General features: G+C 41.9%; 4 protein-coding genes across 4 annotated transcripts; 2 read left to right on the top strand and 2 right to left on the bottom strand.

The window, feature by feature from the left end:
* Nucleotides 1-97: 97 nt before the first annotated feature.
* Nucleotides 98-2,461, bottom strand: LOC115682670 (GDSL esterase/lipase At4g10955-like). The gene is made up of 2 exons (XM_030606963.2): nucleotides 2,235-2,461; nucleotides 98-1,290 (listed from the first exon to the last, which is right to left on the bottom strand). The coding sequence occupies exons 1-2, from the start codon at nucleotides 2,369-2,371 to the stop codon at nucleotides 279-281; spliced, it is 1,149 nt and encodes a 382-aa protein (XP_030462823.2). The 5' UTR covers nucleotides 2,372-2,461; the 3' UTR covers nucleotides 98-278.
* Nucleotides 2,462-3,774: 1,313 nt separating this feature from the next.
* On the top strand, nucleotides 3,775-5,101 carry LOC115682796 (sulfated surface glycoprotein 185). Its single transcript, XM_030607132.2, has 3 exons — nucleotides 3,775-4,115; nucleotides 4,533-4,610; nucleotides 4,733-5,101. Exons 1-3 carry the CDS (start codon nucleotides 3,809-3,811, stop codon nucleotides 5,029-5,031), a joined length of 684 nt encoding a protein of 227 aa, XP_030462992.2. The 5' UTR covers nucleotides 3,775-3,808; the 3' UTR covers nucleotides 5,032-5,101.
* A 579-nt stretch (nucleotides 5,102-5,680) lies between these two features.
* LOC115682795 (cytochrome b561 domain-containing protein At2g30890-like) lies at nucleotides 5,681-8,409 on the bottom strand. Its single transcript, XM_030607131.2, has 4 exons — nucleotides 7,669-8,409; nucleotides 7,412-7,573; nucleotides 6,724-6,872; nucleotides 5,681-6,240 (listed from the first exon to the last, which is right to left on the bottom strand). The coding sequence occupies exons 1-4, from the start codon at nucleotides 7,798-7,800 to the stop codon at nucleotides 5,934-5,936; spliced, it is 750 nt and encodes a 249-aa protein (XP_030462991.2). The 5' UTR covers nucleotides 7,801-8,409; the 3' UTR covers nucleotides 5,681-5,933.
* Nucleotides 8,410-10,482: 2,073 nt separating this feature from the next.
* LOC115682754 (protein VACUOLELESS1) lies at nucleotides 10,483-20,263 on the top strand. Its single transcript, XM_030607079.2, has 15 exons — nucleotides 10,483-11,556; nucleotides 12,063-12,353; nucleotides 12,993-13,132; nucleotides 14,532-14,637; nucleotides 14,728-14,820; nucleotides 15,453-15,542; nucleotides 15,642-15,755; nucleotides 15,878-15,985; nucleotides 16,128-16,201; nucleotides 16,848-16,902; nucleotides 17,479-17,660; nucleotides 18,551-18,680; nucleotides 18,892-18,994; nucleotides 19,414-19,511; nucleotides 19,692-20,263. Exons 1-15 carry the CDS (start codon nucleotides 10,765-10,767, stop codon nucleotides 19,845-19,847), a joined length of 2,532 nt encoding a protein of 843 aa, XP_030462939.2. The 5' UTR covers nucleotides 10,483-10,764; the 3' UTR covers nucleotides 19,848-20,263.
* Nucleotides 20,264-20,681: the final 418 nt, after the last annotated feature.

The following is a 20,681-nucleotide window of genomic DNA, read 5'->3' as shown; positions in this document are numbered from 1 at the left end:
CATGATGTGCTTATGCTATGATGGATATTAACCAACGTCAACTTGATAATGGATTCGTGGACATGCAACTAAAGGCAAAGAGGGAAGATTTCTGTGAGACTCCGGCAAAAGTTGAGATGATAGACAATTGCATAATTGGAATAGAAGATATAAAGTGTCGACATTAGGATTATTTTGAACAATTCTTGAAGCATAGAGGCATCAATCACAGTCGTAGCACAACAGGTGCCCCTAGCGATTGAGTTATCGACAAAGAGAAGGCAACCTGCTTATATATGCTATTGAGGCTTCCTCTGTGGATTTTGCGCTGCTGGAAGGTGGTATAAGTTCCTCAACTGTCTGCTTATGAGCTTGCTATTATGCAGAGACAGCTGAAGAACCAAATCATTGGACCACCACTGCTCTAGTCCATGGGCTTCAAGGAACTTTTGTTTTCCCTTGGACATCACAAACAGCTTCGCTGCTACATGACCATTCTCAGGTCCCAGATCTTCTTTCGTGGCATCCTTATTGGGATCAGTATAATAGCAGCAAATGTAGTCGCTATTGTTCACATACAGGTGAGGTACCCATTTTTGCATCCCTGTGCTAGAATTCTTGTTCCCATAAAAGTATGAAACCCAATTGTTCAAGCCTAAAACAGGATTCCTCTCTTCTGCAGCACCAATTGCCTTGTTTTCGTTTGAAGAAAACATAGATCTGCACTTCTTCCAGGCGTCCCCAGCTTTCTCTCCGATATTCCTTAGGCTCATAGCCAGCGAAAGAGAAGGAGGGTTGAATAAATGCGCATCCACATAAATGCCCTCTTTAGCCAATGCTTTCCCCACCTGAAGAGCGAAACCCGCTCCTACAGAATGCCCTGCGACACAAACATTTCTGCTTCCGTACTTTTGGGCGACTGATTTTAACGTCTCCAGTGCTATTGTATACCTTACAGAACCTTTCAAGCTTTCCAAAGCTAGGAACCGGAGGTCATCCTCAATGTCCCTACAAATTGTAGGGCTCTTGAGTAATGTCCCCCTGAGTGCCAGAACTGCTTTTGGCACTCCGCTCGGTCTAAGGAGTATAAAATCGGCTACCGCTGCAGATGTGTCCCATTCTAGTAGTGCCCCGAAAATGGATCCATCCCGCTCATCGATAAGGGTTTGAACTAGCTTGAATTTGAATGGCAACCACCAATTTGGAGCTAGAGCGTTTTCTTCTGACCGGTTCTCTTGTCTATCCAATTCCAGGAGGTACACTGACTGTATGAAGCAGGCCATGACAGTTCTTTTATAGTTCCCATCCTTCCTGGATGCAAGAAAGAAAGTCATCAAGTCAAGACTCTCATAAGAAGATATGTCCGCCTGTAAGAAATTAACAGGGCTACTTAAGTCTGTAACAGTTTGAAGACACCGAGAAATGTTCCCTCAAGCTTTGATGAAGTCATCATCCATTGAAGAAATTCAACCGAAGGTACGAAACAAAAAAGATCCGCCAGTACAGAAACAATTGTGAATTAAGCTGAAATGAAACTGGGGCGACTTAAGTACTTCAATAATTCGGTGAGTAAATAGCTGGATGCTTCTTCAAATGGAGAGCAGGTTAAATGTCTTTACGTCATGAGTAATTGCATGCACAAGTCATTATTAACCGGATCGAACTTTGTCTGATATTAAGGAGCAGTGAAATCTCGATAATCTAGTGCCACTGCCTATAGCAGAAAAACGTTCAATAACTGAATACCGGGCAATACGAGATAGAAGCTATGACACTCAAACTATCAAATCAACAACATGGAGTCCTACGACCCAAATGCAAGATGCAACCCCGTTGCGAATCTCGGTTTCCAGAATGCAGATATATCAGAACAAATAGGCCATGGTTTGGTTTTGGCACCTCATCATATTGAGAAATCGCTTAAAAAATGGGTAATGGGTCTGATTCTGAAAGCCCCCCCCCATGAAAACCCAAGTCCCCCACATAGTTGAAATGTACAAGCCCAGCCATATGCACATGACTCAAGAAACTCCACAGTGACATCCAACAATTTCCCAGGGAGACACCACGCCAGTCAAATGAATCAACGAATCCAACATCTAATGCAAACATACCCCCCCCGGGGGAATAAAATAAGAAAGAATCTATGGGAGCCTCGAGCCTCATGTGCTGGGCAAGGACCGAAATCCAATGAAACAGGCAAAAGTAAGAGCTTTAACCAAAGACATGAGGAGGTGAGAGGGACAGGGACGGACCAAGCGGAGCTGATGAGGTGTCTCCAGTTGGGACAAGAGAGATGGCGAGGTCCAGACACGTGAAACGCATCAGGATGAGGCCGAGCCCGACCCTGCTTGTCGTTCGCCGGTATCTCCTCTGCACTTCTGTTCGCCATCGAAATTCGATTCGGTTCAGCTCTTCCTCATCAACTCCACCTCCTCGCTTTTGCATCTTCAACTCATTCCCATATATATATACAGAGAGAGAGAGAGAGATCGACGACGAGTCTGACATCGACCACTCGAGGTTCGCCGCTGCTTTATGCGAAGCTTGTGGAATCTGATTCGATGCCGACCATTTGCCAGGGAGGAGAAAAAAGGTGGGAACGCGCTGACTCCTCCTCCTCCTCCTCCTCCTGCGGTTAGTTTATTTTTTGAGCGCGCGCGCGCTCCCTCCCTCCAACGGTCGCGTTTCCTTCGCGGCTGATGGGCCGTTCGAAATTACGAAACTGCCCATCGGCCAATTGGGCGTAGCAGGGGCAGCCGCGCTTCCGCTTGAGAGGGGCATTTTGGGGAAATGGGGCACGGGCGACCGGTTCCTTAATCAATGGGGTCTTCTCCTCTTCTGCTCATGGACTTCCTTGGACACTAAGAAAGCTTCAAAACACCCATGAGCACATGGAAATTAAATTAGTGAACAAATGAATCCATCCGCCTTTGCACTCTCTTGCCCTCAATTTAAAATTCTCTTCTTTGAGAATTAGCCTTTTCTAGACTGACCCTCGTTTTTCTGAAGAGCATCTATTGATGTTCGTGGTTCGTCTAACATATCTCGCCGATCTCCCGAACAGGGTATTGGAATACCCGCGGCGTAATACGGTTGGCTCGAACTTCTCGTGTGTATTCAGGTGGCCTACGCATTTTCTACATGAAAAAATCGAGAAGAGAGAGAGACGCAAGAAGGGGGGGGGGGGGGGGGAGAGGCAAGGCATCCCACCGTTATGATCGGCCACTATCCAGTGGCGTTTCGCCTCCTAACCACCGTTTAAGGCTTTTATTGTTCGAATCTGGGAATAGCGTCTTCCGAATCAAAAATAGCCGGCCCCACGTCAAATATTCGAATATAATGTTTTTATAATACCGAAAAGCTTTTAAAACCTTTTTCCTTTTCAATTTATTATAGGAAAAAGCAAAAGCTACGGCATTCAAACGAGGATTATTGATCCGATCAAGCGCAAACCCCTTTATTCCAAAATTTAATTATAGAAAGGACTCGAGAAAGAAGATCCCTTTGCCGACCTCCGGTGACACACCTACATGCATGCATTATTCTTTCTCTTTTCCTTTTTTCCTTTCCCTTCCTCTACACGGAGAATATAATATGTTTTCAGCCCAAAAACAAAAATTTGAGAATATAATATGGTTTTAGCCCCCAAAAAAAAATGGAGAATATAAATATGTGGAGGACCAATTCTGTCATTTTTGAATTATTATTTTTTTGTGGGACGTCATTTTGGAATTATAAGTGGCCATAATAAATCACAACAGAAATTAAAACAGAAAAAACTTCCGAGTTCCAACTGAATTTGAGCGCCACAGGACCGGAGGCAATAATGGAGGAAAACCAGGACACGAAAATATCAGACATCGGACAGGCAGATATGGCTTTGTATTGTCGCGCGGTTTCGCTTCACCGAGCGCCTCCCTCCGCCGCTCCGCCCCAGCCCCCGCCGCCCCTGATCCCGAAACAGAGACCTTCTCCTCCTCCTGCTCCTCCTCACTTCAAGCTCTCGTCTTCGTCCGCCCCGCCGTCTCCGAGCTCCGGCGTCTCTCCTCCCTCCTGTTTCAAAGCACTCGCTCGGACCGAGAGGGCCGATGGCGGCGAGGTCGCCAAAGAGGACCCTCCTGGTTCTTCCTCTGGTATGCTTGAATCCTTTAAGTGGCAACGACCCTTCTGTTCGTTATTGCTGTACCGTTATTTGTACCTGCTGCTTGAAGCTAACTTGGTACGGTCTCCGTTGCAAGGTTGCTTCCTTTTGTTCTTTGGGTGTTTTCTTGATCGATTGAAGATAGGTGGTCACTGTACCCAATTAGCTAGATCCGTGTTCTTGTTTCCTGTAGTGGAAGATATTTTTTTTTTTGGTCAAGTAGTGGAAGATATTTGAAGTCTCCCGAAACTAGCAGTTTGAGAATTCTAAAATTAGAATCGTTCCGTGTACTTTTGTGCATCATTAGTGCTTTGAAATGGGTCTTTTTATCTGGATGGTTTGAGATATGGAGATTAGAGCATAATCTATTGGCTACTTACCTCTTGTCATTGTTTTTTTCCTTCTCAAGGATCACTCTCTTCTGCTCGTACACAACTGGATCTTCTGGAGCAACTGACTGCTTCTAGTTCGAGCACGACAGTGAACGGTGAGTGAATTTTTTTCCCTTTTAAAGGACATTCGGGAACCGTGCATTTGTTGCGAATATCGGAAGGAGGAACCGTTGCTATTGCTGCCGATTTAACTCTGAATTCATGTGTGGGGGACTAGGCCACAAGGGCGACGGTATCATCGGTAAACTCACCATCCGCGACCAACTTGCGCAATTGTTTGGGGACGGAGGAGGAGATTTCAGTGTTCCCTTGGGTAAGAAGAACTTGAAGAAGGTGAGCGAAAAGTTCTTAACCATCTCGCAGAAGAGAAACATCAAAAGACAAGCTTACCTGGATGAAGTGTCTCAGAGGAACGATTCGGTTTTTTTCGCCACTATCGGAGCGTTTGTAATTCTTCCGCCCATCGTAATTCTAGGGATAGCTATAATAACTGGTTATGTGCAGCTTTTTCCATGAGAATTTTAATAGATCTTATACACAGATTATGGCATCCTAGTCAACACGAGGCTGTTGTTAGTTTCAGTTATTTGCAGAGTCTATATGTTGCGTGTGTTGAGACTGGTAGGGTTATCGTGCACACCAAATTTTCCTGGAGATGCGGTTTAGCTTGATTCCAAAACCAGTTAAACTTGTCGCAAGAAATTTGATATGAAGAGATAGAGCTGTTGAGGATGTAGTTCCATAACTTGCATTTAGGCATCAGTAGATCACAATGTATAATCATTGCCGCTTTCTTTTTGTTTCTCGTTTGGAAAAGAGGTTGTGGTTAATCCTTGAATGCTATAATAAAAGTTCTTTTGGCGTCGAGTGTTGTGTGCCAGAGTCTGTTTGAAGTTCACTAGAATTTGTGTGGAACACTGTTTCCTACGAGACTTCAGCAGAAACTTCGCACTATTACTCCAAGTGAAAATGGCCCATGATCTAAGCAGAATTGAGCGGCTTACAAACAGTTCTAAAAGATTTTTTTATTGAATTTCGGAAGCATTCCTGATGATTTATCTAGTGAGCACTTTTGACAGAAATCGCTGTATCTTCAGTTGCAATTGTTAAAGGACGGAATCTGGAGATTTTGAAGGCATGATTACCTTCATGATTGGATGCTTGATAAAATAACAGAGGTATTTTAAACCTTTCATTTTCATTGGAAAAAACTTTCCACATCCAATCTCAACTGCAGAAGGGAAGACAGTGTAGTTCCTCTTAATAAACTTTGCACATCTAGTATGTCGCTTCTCTATCCTATGCCTCACACACTCCCGACGTGGTGGTTCCAAAGAACGTGAACATTGGAGTATAAAAAACGGACAAAAATAATCAATTGGAATGTTAATAGCACCGCGTTGAGCAAATATAAAATCTCAACCAGATTCAATGAACGACTCCTGCTTGACACCGTGAGAGGCCGTCTGGTCAATTGGTCTTGAACGTTCATTGCCCAAAATGACTCCCTGCTTTTGTATGTACTCCAACTTGTCTTGCAGCAGGTAGAAGAATGAAATGAAGGAGACCTCAACAGTAAAAAGTATCACCCAGAGCCTTATACTTCTCGACGTCTTTTTGCTGTAAGCTAGTAAACCTGAGTATATGTTGATCACTCCCAGCAGTGAAACCGTGGTTCCAAGTGTCCAGTGACTGAAAAACCATGGAGATCTTCCTTTGGATCCTCTGTGAGTTTAAAACAAACTTACTGAGCAAGAAACTGCACACTTGGGTAACGTTGATCAAACATAGTAGGGATTGGGCATAAAGTTGTTCTAATCTGCAGTCAAAGTTGCGGTCGCTTTTCGGATGCAAAAGAAAACGAAGAAGGAGAAGTATGAGTAATAGTAGTTTCATTTGCTTCTTTTGATGAAGTCTTAGTTATGCTCGCTGAGATAGAAAACTTGCGATGCTTTTCGGATGGTTTCTATGGTAATTGAAGCACTCCATTCTGCATTGTCATTTTAAGCCACTTATGGGAGCAAAAACTGAACTAATGTACAAAAACTGCTGGAACTTGCGTAAGAATAAAATGGTTCTGCTGGTGTTTCTTATTAAATTGGATTAAATTCGGCAATCATGTTTTCTGTTAAACCCAATGAAAAGGTTAGGTAGTAGTAGTACCAACATAAGTATTGAGTTCCAATGATGACAAAACTGACTGCTTACCTTACTGGGCGCAGAAAACCGATCAGAGCTTGCAGCCATATGATCCCATATAATACTAAACCAATTCTTTGGTGATGGTTGTTAAACAAGTTGCCGAAGTTCTTGATTGACATGATAGCTCCTGCTGTGGCAAGGAGCACCGAGAGCATCTGTTCAAGAAAGAAACTGTTTAATACACTCTTAAGAAATGGAAAAGAGCGGTCACAATTGAACTATACATTCTTTTGGAGACTAATCATTCTTGACAGAATTCCAACATGGTTTATTATCTGTCTACACCTTTCTCCAATTCATAATCACGAACTGATGCTGGAGAGTATTAAAATATCAAGTCCACTGAACAGTATGACCTAGAGATGAGTTATTTGATGACTTCTTTAGAAAATCAAGCGATCATCATACTAAGAACTGTTGATTCCGAGTGCTAAATGAAGTTCCTCCTTTTCAAATAACGGTAGCGAACATGAACTACTGGTTATGGAAAATTTTCTGTTAAGAGTAATCATTTCTTTTCATTATCGTAAAGTTGCATTGTGGGGAATCAACTTTTGATGAACCATGTGGAAAGCCCGAGTATGTTATCCTTCTCCGGGTTGGTGGAGGTTTTTTTAAGAAAAAAAATTGTTGCATTAGTCTGAAACAGTTGGAATTCAGGAATAGATTTCACAGGATTAGTCATTGAACTCGCCTGCAGAATAGCATGGGCACGAACATAAGTCTTGAGCCTTCTTCCACATGCCTCTCCTTTTGACATTCTAATGATAAGAACTCCTAGAGGCATCAGCAACCCCAATGAAGCCCAGAGGAGGAATCCGTGCAGCGTGATTTCGAACAACAACCGAGAGCTCACCTGCAAACGCGAGATATTGGGGGAATTCTTTGAAAAATAATGAGCATTCAGAGTGCTGAGATGGAACGATTTAAGCAGGATCAAGTGTTCCTTACCTTATGAGCGTCCGTGTTGCTGCTTGTTTGACTTCCTACATTTCGTTCTTGAGAGGAGCCGGCGAACATTGGCAGTGAGAAAACCACCAAAAGCATGCTCATTCGGAAACATACCTTATGAGGAACTAGCATCGCTCTACTGGGTGAGACAATGCATATGCTAGAACAGACTGGGACTATATGGTAGCACTGGTGGATTTCACAGCTACTGGAGACAATCAAAACAATTGTTGGATGAATTTGCAGAGTGAAAGCTAGCTTGACTTCTTAATTTCCTTCAAGACTTTCATAAAACACCGAAATGGCCTCTCTCTCTCTCTCTCTCTCTCTCTTCAAGCCCTCTCTTTCTAGAATACCCAGTGGAAAGCAATATACTAGGCTCGTTTATATTAGGAAACAGTCATCATTGTGAGAGAGGAGATCTTCCAAAATACCCATCCCTCACAAACTATTTGCTGACTACTCAAAAAAAGAGACAAAGACTTGTTGGAAAAGTCGCTACAAGCAAATCAGGCGAATTGCATGGAGGAAAGGGGGTCATGGACAAGATAATCAAGCCAAGTGGAGAGGGGAACAAGGCAAAGAGAGGTGATTATTCAAACGACGTGTTGTGGGGTTCGCTCGTGTTCTGTGACAGGCTTTGTGAACGTGGAGTTGCAGAGCAAAAGGAATGTGGGTGGACAAAACAGAAAATTGGCAAGAGAATGCGAAGTGGAACTTTTGTGGGCGAGAGATGCTTTGTTTTCTGCCGTGACACTATCATGGGTGACCCCATATACGTGAATACATTATAATAAGATGGTCCAGGTTTGAACGGTCTTGTCCATCACTCTAAAAAGCACGAAAGGCCATGCTTGATAAAGTGCTCCTTCCCAGTGTATGTACTCAAGTCCAAGACATGGAGAAACGAAATTGGCACCTAAAAGAGTCGATGCTTATGTTGCGGTCGATTGATCCAGCATTCTCTTACGTGATCTTTAGAGAGAGAAGCTCAAGTATCTTTAAAGAGAAAAGCTCTAGAGAGAAGTTTTGAAATTATATTATTTGTGAGATGATACAAATTAGGAGTGTACATTTACAATATTACCCGTGCCCAGGAGTGTTCTAAAATACTCAAGAAAACCATGGGACTTAGAAGCCTGTTCTTCATAGATTAGCCACGGTCCTTTATACGGAAAATCTTTGGGCCGTGACGGTTACATGCCAGTTACGGCTTTTTAAAGATCAATACGTTGCTGGGTTCTCCTGTTTTAAGTTGTCAAATCAGTAGTAACCAAACACATCCAGCGAAAGTCAAGCTATGATCAAGGTGAGATGAGCAAGTCATGTTTATCTTGCAAACGAGCTTCATGAATTGCGCTTTGTGTGAGTCAGATCAGATGATGTATAAGATTCATGTACAAGCAGAAGCAGGCACAGTGGGAGATCTCACGTATGGTATGGAAAGCAGGTGGACCAACAACACGAGGCTCACGGCATGCAACTTTTGGCTAATGGCCCTTGTGCTGATGCATAATGCTGCTTCTGTGGTCCTCTCTCTCATCAAACGCCCCACTTGATCAGTCCTTTAGCTACTGGTTTGGATCCCGTCTCGTGTAGCCATGTACGCATGTTGATTCCATCGACACAACAAGTCATTGGACCTGCTACGATCCTACCTCTCCACCCCAGTTTCCCCACGTCGTAGTTTCACGGAACCAATCTTTTCGCAGCACGACACACTTTTCAAGTTACCGAATCAACAACCGTACTGTAATCCTGATCATGCGTCACGACCACAGTATCGGTAATTGGTTCACTAGATTGGACATGGCGTAGGCCAAACCGAAGAAATATGCAGAGACTCCCTTCACGAGGATCCATCAAATTGCTGCGGCAATTGCAACTACCATAGCGTTGATTACATTTAAACATCATTGCCCATAATTGCGGCAAACCAAATCTAGTCCCCACGAGCTGAATCAATCCAAATGTTTGGTGAGTCGTCGCATCTAATGCCATTAAATGTCTAGCAGACACTCATAAGCCTTGAAAAAAAGCAGATGGATTTGCTACACCCTGGGCTCAATTTTTTCGTTAAAAGGTGGTGTGTTGCAGTCATTCATGGAAGAGCAACTTCGTATGGGGATTGCATAGCAAGGCATGAATTCAACTGAAAAAACAGAAAAGAAAGAAGAAAAGCCAATCCCTTCGTTCTTTCTCCATCTCGTATCGCAATTTACAGTATCTCATTTCTCAATTTCATGTCGCGTGTCCATCTAAGTTAAATAAGCCGTTTCGTCATCACGACAAAACTCACATAAACAGGTGAATCCCGAATTCATGTCCAACAACCATGCTAACCTAAATCACGACCCGCAGCTCGTGGACATCCCTCAATTTCACGTCGCGTATTTAATCCACACATCAATTGCCGAGTCAGTTTCCGTGGGAGATCAATCCCCCGCACATTATGCTCGACGAAATATATCTCTTCCTCCGAACCAATTTGAGTTATGCACAATTTGACTTAGCTCATATCACGCACGTCAAATGAATGGCCATTTATACGCCTAGAACCGAATCAAATCGCGCAATTCCTACCAAGTACGTCGACAGTTTTTACCATATCAAAATCGGTAAGGCTATGACTGCCACGCTGTTATGGGCTCGAGGCCCATACACGTTTGGGCCCAATTAAGCCCACAAGCTGTCCAAGCGAGCCCATACGTGTTTGGGCCCAATTAAGCCCATATGCTGTCCGGCTCGGCCCAAACTTCTGCCGGCGGAGAGGCTTGGTTGTCTCTTGCACATGTCCTGCTGTTTTTCGTTTCCCTCTTTCGCTCTCTCTCTCTATCTCTCTCTCTGCAGGAGCTCTGCAACATCGCTTCGCCATTGAAGAACCTCGGAACGAGAAATCTGGTCTCTCTTCGGCCTCTCTCATCGCTCGCACGATTCCTTCCTTCCCTCTCTCGCACCGCCTCACGCCTCGACCGCTCTCGATCATGGCTCCGCGCGTTCGCTCGTCCCCCGTGCCTTGATGCGCGAACCAGTCCTCGCTCTTCTGATCACTCCCGCCGCGAAAACCCTAGATTCGCCCCTCCTCCTCGCCCTGCCATGGCGAACGTGTCCGTCGCGGCGGAGTGGCTGCTCCTCTACAACCGCTACTACCGCAAGCCCGAGCTGTACCCGATGCGGTGGAGGCACATCGACCTCGGCCGCAACAAGGTCGCCTGCGCCCCCTTCGGCGGCCCCATCGCCGTCATCCGGGACGACTCGAAGATCGTCCAGCTGTACGCCGAGTCCGCGCTCCGGAAGCTCCGGGTTTTCAACTCCGCGGGCGTCCTGATCGCGGAGACCGTGTGGAAGCACCCCGGGGGGCGGCTGATCGGCATGTCGTGGGCCGACGACCAGACGCTCATCTGCCTCGTGCAGGACGGCACGGCTTTCAGGTACAACATCCACGCCGAGCTTCTGGAGCCCAGCATTTCCATGGGGAAGGAGTGTTTCGAGCAGAACGTTGTTGATTGCGTGTTTTGGGGCAATGGATTGGTGTGTATCACCGAGGCGAATCAGTTGTTCTGCGTGTCGGATCTTAAGAACCCTCAGCCGTATAAGCTGTCGGATCCTGGGCTTGAGGATTCGCCGCTATGCGTGGCCGTGATCGAGCCGCAGTATGTGATGTCGGGGAATGTGGAGGTTTTGATGGGGGTTCCAGAGGGCGGGTTGGTGGTGGTGGAGGAGGACTCGGTGCAGAGAGTGGAGCAGGTGGGAGGGGAAGTGCTGGGGCCGTTGCAGAAGATGGCGGTGTCTGGGGATGGGAAGTGGTTGGCGGCCTTTACGCATGACGGGCAGCTTTTGGTTATGCCCACAGATTTCTCAGAGATCAAGTTTTCTTGCAATTGCGAGGTGGGTTGCTTTTCAAATGGTAGTGCATTGCATGAACTTTATCCATCCTAACTGGATGATTATTTATTACTTCTCTATTTAATAGAAGAATAAAATGCTATTAAACCCTGTAATGCAGGTTTAGTTGGTTTCGAAGATTATGCTTGTCGTACTCCAATGCTAAGAACTTTCTTAGGTGTGGAACATGTTTTTCAAAATAATCAAGGCAGTTTAGTATAGGCCTTCTGAAGAAGAGCTGAAGTGCAAAACTAGCTATTGTTGCAAGTGGAGTGCCAGTTATAATTGCACGGAGGCTGTCAGAATGTAAAATGGAACCTAAATTTATATTTGTCTCTGTTGTACTTGAAAGATGCATGTTTCTGCTGCCAAGAAGTGCCAATGAACTGTTTGTATCTTTCTTGCTACTCGATAGATAGCATGACAATGATGTTCACACAAGGATTTTTTTTGGGTTGAAATTTAGCAAGACCTTTTATAATAATAAATCACTGGTTTTATGTGAGCAGTCAGCTCTGCCTCCTGAGCAGATGGCCTGGTGTGGAATGGACAGTATTGTACTTTATTGGGATGACATGCTCTTGATGGTTGGTCCTATTGGAGAACCAGTGCGCTATCTATATGATGAGCCGGTTGTACTTATTCCCGAGTGTGATGGGGTGAGGATACTCTCGAACACTAGTATGGAATTTCTACAACGTGTTCCTGATTCCACTGTGTCTATCTTCAAAATTGGAAGCACGTCAGCGGCAGCTTTACTATATGATGCCTTGGATCACTTTGATAGGCGAAGCGCTAAGGTCATCCATTTTCTGTTTGCAATAAGAAGTACATCATTTATCATTGCCTAGTGTCCAAAATATTTGAGTGTGTCTTAAGCCTTTGGGTTTGCAAATCCTTGCCTATCTTCCTTGGGTCATATCTGCTCTGCTTTCCTTGCATCCAGCGGTAGATGTGCGGCCATGTATTAGTTGATACTGCAATAAGTGTCAGTGGGTGTACAAAATGGTCATTCTTAATCATGCGAGAACATAACGGAAGAATGTTTGATAGAACTGAAGCTTATGCTTCTACGGTTTTGAGTTTTTCTTATTACAGCTCTGGTTGTCTTCTTCTTCTTATAGGTACTTTGGCTACGGTCTTTTTGTTCTGTTTTTGTCTACTTTCAGTGCTTTAGTCAGTTACGTTATTTTTTCCTTTTTCTTTGTGCTCTTGTACATTTCTGACGTACTAGAATCTAGATAGTTTGTTTTAATGTAATTTTATCATTTTCTTTTTTCAAATTAGGGGTAGCTTCATATTTTGTTGAAAATTCTTGTGATATGAGGACATGGTAATAGATGATAGGAAGCTATTATATGACCTATTGATGGTTTGTGATGGTTCAGAGATAGAGATTATCTTTTGTTGAGAAAATGCTGATTAGTACTTCACATCAGGCAGATGAAAATTTACGGTTAATTCGGTCATCCTTGCCCGAGGCTGTTGAAGCATGCATAGATGCCGCAGGACATGAGTTTGATGTGCCACGTCAACGAACACTACTGAGAGCTGCAAGCTACGGCCAAGCCTTTTGCAGGTACTCTGATTTGTTCAAGGTTTCTGACATCAGGTTCTTAATCATGACGACGATAGTGTTAATTTGTACATAGCTTCTTCCACCTGGCTTTTCAATGGATTCATGTGGATATGGGAATGAATGGACTTCATGCTAAATGCATGTAATAGTTACTTTCAGCTGAGGACTTGATTCTAAACTTCTACAAAAAGAGTTTGTTTTTCAACAACCTCTGGTATTGGATCAGTGTCATCGCTTCAATGACAGCAAGCTCTTGTTTTATTAAGTGCCTGATATTCAATCCCAGAGCAAGCTTTGCCAAAAACGGAACATGTTTAATTAGGAAAGAGGAACTTACATGAAATTAAGTAGAACAAGCGCTAGAGTAATTTTTGTAAGTAGAATATGCAACTGAGTATTTGTAAAATTAAAAACATAATTAGGAAAATGGAACTTTCGTGATATTAAGTAGATGATGTAGGCTGACAAATCACAACAAAGAATAAATATTTAGGCTTCAGATCAAGCTTCTTAAGCATCACACTTGGGTTTCTTAAGCATCAGAACTAAAAGAATAATTGCATCACACAATCCCAAAGCGTAGTACTGCCAAAATAAAATAAAAAAACATTAACTCTATTGAAAAGAAAGAATTACCACGGTATTTGTAGACTATTTAAATTTGACTCATGGTTGAAATAGGGATCCTCTAGATGAGAAAGTAATATAGAATACGGGATCGTAATATCCTACTTAAACTGAAAAGGAAACTTTTCTTAAAATCCTAATAATACTCAAATCCAGTTGATAACTTCACTAATCAAACTTGAAGGAGAATTGTAATCCGTTTAGAGCTCTTCTTTTGATTGTGAATCGGCAACGATCCATCTTCACTCAACCTTAGTAAAAACATCAATCTTTGAGCAAATATCATGTTACGTAATTTTAATGGCTGCATCATGGGAATATGCAACAGAGTAATATTAACTGAAGAGTTTAGCTGAAAAAATCGTTTTTGTATTGAGTGACTTTCATCTATAATTGGATGCTGTTTCTCGTAGAAGACCATACGAGCAACTTCAGCGAAATTTTAATATTAATTTTAACCAGTGACATGGACATGAGTCTGATTCAGCTATAAGCACTTTAACATGAAATGTTGCTGACACTATAGTGCAAGAACCATAAAGCTTTTTGGTTTCCGTATAGTGCAATCAAACAGGAAAAGAATTATGACCTTTTCTGTTTCCTGCCATTAACATTTCATGTAAGTAGATAGGACACAAAACAGATAGATATTAATCAGTTTCTCAAAGATTGTTCTTTCAATATACGGTTACATACTGCACCTTAGAAGAATCATAGTATTTCTTACCCCTGATTTTTGCTCTCGGTAATGATATCCAGTTGGCTTTGGCAGTCATTTTCAACGTGATCGTATTCAAGAGATGTGTAAAACTCTGCGAGTTTTGAATGCTGTGCGTAACCCTGACGTTGGAATACCTCTTAGCATTAAGCAATATAAGGTTGTTAAAGTTCAACCAAATTTATGTTTTAATTTGTGTTGCCCTTTCATACATTTAGTCATGATTTCTGAAAATGCTTCTTGTGTGTAGTTGCTCACATCATCAGTTCTGGTTGGTCGGTTGATTAATGCTCACCAACACCTCCTCGCCCTTCGCATTTCAGAGTACCTGGGAATGAACCAGGTGAGTTACCTTGGAGGCTTATTTCACTACTTCTTATTGGTGCACAAACGTGAAGAGACATTCTAAACTCACGAGCATCTGATGCTGAGAAATGAAATCTTGCTTGAGATATTTGTAAAGTAGGAATGAGTTAAACTTGAGATTATCACGGCACAGCCACCCTATACTTGTCTTTGGGCCAGTATCCTGGACTTCTTGACTAGTTATTGTTATCCATTAACTCATTATCTTCCCCAGGCACAAACTTGCACTCACAATCTTATAAGCCCTTTTATTTCTTTATTTCTTCATGAGCTACATATTTGGAAGTGTGGAAAGGAATTCAGCCAAACATGTAGCCCTTTTCAACTTGGCTCAAGCTCCACCCATGCCTTTTATTCTAGAGATGAGCCTCTCTTCCACTAAAATATCTACATTCCTTCTAGTCCAACTGCAGTTGTATTTGATCATTTCATTTGGCAACATATCCTTCTGTAGATCATACCATACACAACATGAAGCATCTTTTTCAGTCGTCTAGGAGACTAGCTTTAAGTTTGGTTTCTGTCTTATGGTTGGACTAAAGCAATGCTAATTATGTGTTCATTTTTTCCTTTCATGGTTCATATTTTTGAGTTACTTCGTCTTCGTAGGAGGTGGTGATAATGCATTGGGCATGCTCGAAAATTACAGCGTCTTTGGCAATTCCAGATGCAGCACTTCTTGAAATGTTACTTGACAAGGTTTTGAGATCTGTTTCTCAATTCTCCTGAATGTCTTGAAATCAACTGTATAAGTAAGTACGCTGTACAATAACTGACTTGAGAATTTCTACATTTCAGCTGCAATTATGCAAAGGCATATCATATGCAGCAGTCGCTGCTCATGCAGATAAGAATGGCCGACGAAAGTTAGCTGCCATGCTCATTGAACACGAACCCCGTCCATCCAAACAGGTGGGCCTCTGTGTTGATAGTTTCTTGAATGCTGTGTTTCTGCAATCTCACGCATAATGTTAAGATTAATCAAGCTGATAGTTTAAATTAGTAATATGTACTCATACCTCTTCTTCATCCAGGTTCCTCTTCTGTTGAGCATAGGGGAAGAAGATACAGCTCTGATGAAGGCAACTGAAAGCGGTGATACTGACCTTGTTTATCTTGTCCTCTTCCACATCTGGCAGAAGGTACTGCTTTCTAAGAAACTAGATATTAGTACTTCTGTAATCATCATGATACTACACTTCGAGTATCTTCTACATATCCGGAGCATAAACTGGCTTGCAAGTGCATTTCTCATAGTTCAATAATCATTCATGTCCACTGCAGAGGCCAGCTTTAGAATTTTTTGGGATGATTCAGGCCAAACCTCTTGCGCGAGATTTGTTCACTACATATTCAAGGTATTTACTGGTTCCTTTATATACCATCTTCTCTGCCCCTCCCTCTGCGATCCGGCAGAAATTAAAATAAAAAAAAAGAACGTTGAACAAACCAGCCTGAAAAAGTAATGGGTGTTTCCCTCTTTGTCCCATATTATTGAAGGCTCAAGTTGCCCCATAATGGCCAGAAATATTCTCGAGACTACTGTCAAAGCATGGTGCACCAATTGTTTGAGAACCGCAAATGTTAAGAAAACAGTTCAATGAGGATGATGATGGGGGAAAGAAAGGAGTCAAGATCCAAGTTATGACTATGATCAATACAAATTATATCTTTTGCTAAATCATTCTTCATCGATGTGCCAAAGAGGGAAGTGGATTTTATGTCCTTAGATATTTGGTTCTCTGTAGTGAAGATGAACCTTAGGAGAGAAGAAATAAGATAGCAATGCTTTAAGCATGATTCTGAAATTTTACAGTCTCACCATATATGGGTTTCAGTTGAAAAGGAATGCACGAGGGGTCATATGACAGCTTTAATTTTCATCTCCCGTAATCATAAAACTATTTGAGGATAGATGAAGTGCAACAAATGCGGTTGGAGTGAGGCTAATAGTATGTTGAGCATAAGTTTCTGCATGGATACTGATTTATTTTTTGGTTGCAGATGTTACCAGCATGAATTTCTGAAGGATTTCTTTCTGTCAACTGGACAACTTCAAGTGAGTCTGATATTTGCTTTCGTCGCCTTTATGTGTGCATTCTCTCTGTTAGCTGAGTATAGAATGAGGGGTCAATATGGTTCAGTTTGTTAGGTTATTTATATATATCGGTCCATCCTCTTATAAATTCTGCATTCGTAAATTTATTGTGAAGTTGAAGTATGAAGTGCAGCAAAGGGGATGGTTGGCCCTATTAGCTGTTTTAACTTTAAGTAGGAATTAAACATGAGGAAATCTTCTGGTGCCAATAGATGGATAAGGTGGGCTGGTATAATTGTTGTAGTTCATAGCATGTGTTGATCAGTTCTGCAATTACTTAGATTTATATGTGATATCTTGATATTACTGGTATGAACCCTCGTGGACTAGATTCCAATCATTCTAGGCTTTTTCAGTTGTTTGCATGCACAACTCAGCAAAAGGGCACTGGTGCTGCACTATGTATAAGTAATTGTATATTATTGCCATGACTTCTCCAAGTGGCATCGTAGCTAACAAATAAGACAATTCTCTATAGTTTCTAAATGGTAAATTCTCCATTATCAGTTCATTCATATGTAGTTACATGCTCTATAGGAGGTGGCTTTCCTTTTGTGGAAAGAATCATGGGAACTTGGCAAAAATCCAATGGCAAGTAAAGGATCTCCTCTCCATGGACCCCGCATAAAACTTATTGAGAAGGCTCATGGTCTTTTTGCGGAAACTAAAGAACATAACTTTGAGTCAAAGGCTGCTGAGGAACATGCCAAATTGCTAAGGTTCACTCTCAATCTCATCTTATTTTCAGAGCTTTACCTTCTTGCTTAATAAAGTACAAGTTTTAAGCATCTAGACGTGCATTTAGTAATAAGCACAAACAATCCATTCTCCGTCACGGAATGAGCTTTTATTTATATTTAACTTGTGTTATTCTCATTTTGCAAATAAAGCAGACAATTACTAAATAATAAGATCTTCGATTTATTTGTTAAAATGAAGAACAAAATCTTAATATAACATAATGATTTTATCAAAATTTAGGTCAGTAGAGAATTTCTGCACGGTGGTTGCCTCCATTTTTCTAACATATGTTTACGTCTGCTACATTCTTTACATTCACGTGAAGTATAACATAGTAAGTAATGGGTTGCTCTTGCGATTGTGATAGCTGTTTTCAACTTTGAAAGCATCGAATAGAGGACGTATTCTGTTTCTCATTTGCCCCGTTACAGAGCAGTTAGAGGGACATTCTGAGTAAATTCTGATAAAAGGGCTAATTCTTGTTGGATTTCCAGAATTTGGACGATAACTGTATGTGAAGTCTCTTGCAGGCGAAGAATACTTATCTAGCTTTTTATGAAGTAGTTCTCATGCTTCTTGTGATTGTGACCGTGACACCCAAGGCTCTTTATGGTGCTGAAAGTTGTGCATGTCCCAACCTGTGGTTATGAGCCCTCATCTTGACGTCTTTGTGGATCCTATAAGTGGATTAAGGGATTGAAAGTGTCCTAGTTGCATTTATCATTTTATGAATTGTAATATTTTTTTCATTTAACTTTTTCCTTATTTTAAGGTTCTTCCTTGAATTATCCAGAGACTTATTGACTTATATAGTTTATCCTTTTGTCTTCTCCTTAAGATGGATGTTGTTCTTCTCTTTGTTTTGCAGAATACAACATGAGTTAGAAGTCACTACTAAGCAGCCGATCTTTGTCGACTCAAGCATCAGTGATACAATACGTACCTGTATTGTTTTGGGAAATCATAGAGCTGCAATGAAAGTGAGAACTGAATTTAAGGTCGGTATGGCAGCGTCATTGCTCTCAACAGGGGCACCAATATTTAGTTATCTCAACATCATGAGATTACATGTTGCCCAGATGACACAGGATAGAACATATTTGACATCCCCATTTTGTTTTTCTAACTATCAGCTCCCTTCTCTTCTAACTTCACTTTTGTCTGCAAGTTACACAATTGATATTTTAAATTTCTGTGGAACCGTCTCAGGTATCTGAAAAGAGATGGTACTGGCTGAAAGTTTTTGCACTGGCTACCATAAGAGATTGGGATGCGCTCGAGAAGTTTTCAAAGGAGAAGCGACCACCGATTGGTTAGCATATTGACTTTTTTTCCTTTTTGAAATTTAAAGGTCAAGGCAAGGTTAGAAAATTGTCAGCTATTGACCGACACAAAATACAGTGCAATGTTTGTTTGCTAATCAGTTGACATTAGGCTGTCCAAAAAATATATGAATCTACACCGTCGTTTTTTGACATGTTTCAGGTTGTGCATGACTAATGATGAACCCCATTGGATTATGTCGTTGAAACACAATCTGAGCCAAAAGAGTAAATGTTGGAACTGATCATACCCAAATAATAAATGTTGGAACTGATCATACCAATCACTAATGGACTCTTTACCGTTTACAGCAAAGATGATATCTACTTTTGAAAACCAATTGGATGCTCTTGGTCTTGCTACGATTAGGCTTCGTCTCTGAATTTGTCTGTCGGTCTCTTTGAATAGGCTATCGACCATTTGTGGAGGCTTGTGTTGATGCTGATGAGAAGGGTGAGGCCCTCAAGTATATCCCAAAACTAGCAGATCCTCGGGAAAGAGCTGAGGTACTCTGATGTTCCTTAAGATGGTTTCCTTTTCCTTTTTGTAGAGTTTTTCTTTTTGAGCATAACAGATGAGTAGATAATCTCCTTCTCTTTTAGCAGTAGTTTCATCTGCTTTTTCTCTTCTTTTTTCATTCTTGTTTTTTTTTTCATACTAATCTTTGCATGTCTTGTTTTCGGTAGGCTTATGCTCGAATTGGCATGGCCAAAGAAGCTGCTGATGCTGCCTCTCAGGCCAAAGATGGCGAATTGTTGGGTCGACTGAAATTAACGTTTTCACAAAATGCAGCAGCTTCATCAATTTTTGATACTCTTCGAGATAGATTGGGAGTTTCTTAATCCCATGGCCACTCCCTTCTGGGCTTTATGACTTCATCCGGGGATATATGTGCATATTCAAGTTGCTCTTCTTTCATTGGTGTTGAATAGTGTGGCAAGGAAAGATGTCCATTCGCCTTCGGCATTTATGCATCCTTTTGCATTCCTTGATCAAGTGTGGTTCAAGATCCGCGTGATGCATTCTCTCTGCTCATCGCATCATCTCTGATTTTGGTGCTTTTTCATCCTCCTACAACAAGTCTTGAGTATTTTTTGTATTATAATTTATCTTGTTTGCCTCGTTTTATTTAGTTTTCAGGAGATTGTAATTATAAGTGTTCCTTTTTATTAGAGCACGTTGCTTGTAAACTATCATCTCCAATTTGTGAAGAGAATGTGAGCGTAAGGTGAGCGTCTGTGTCTCTCTTGAGCATCTATCAACTGAGTACATTTTAGTTTTAAGCTGTTTGGCGGGTCTCCCTGTGCCAGCGAAATCTTATTGGGTTCATACCTCACAAAGAGACAGGTAAAAGAACGGTCTTACAAACAGACAGCGGCACAATCACTATAGTGTTAATGAGATGCGTATCGGCGTTTGCTCGTCTATTCTGAAATAGTTTTCAAACTCTTAACAAGGACGACAGGTGACCTCATTGTCAAAGCTAACGAAGACAACGCATGACTACATTGTCCAAGTCCAAATGGAAATCAGAAGGAACATCTTTCTTGATGCAGTCTTTTCCCACGAGACTGCAACCAGAATAACTAGTTTTGATTGTCAATGGCTTGATCCAAGGCCTCGCAGCCTGCGCTACCATTCCCATGGATAGGTGCAAGTTAGGGCACGGTTCGGTG

Source organism: Syzygium oleosum, unplaced genomic scaffold, assembly GCF_021117445.2.
Source record: "Syzygium oleosum isolate NSW1041296 unplaced genomic scaffold, Sole_v2.1 Sole_v2.23, whole genome shotgun sequence".
Classification (NCBI taxonomy): domain Eukaryota; kingdom Viridiplantae; phylum Streptophyta; class Magnoliopsida; order Myrtales; family Myrtaceae; genus Syzygium; species Syzygium oleosum.
The sequence above is the reverse complement of the archived record's forward strand: the minus strand, read 5'-3'. Positions and strand labels throughout refer to the sequence as shown.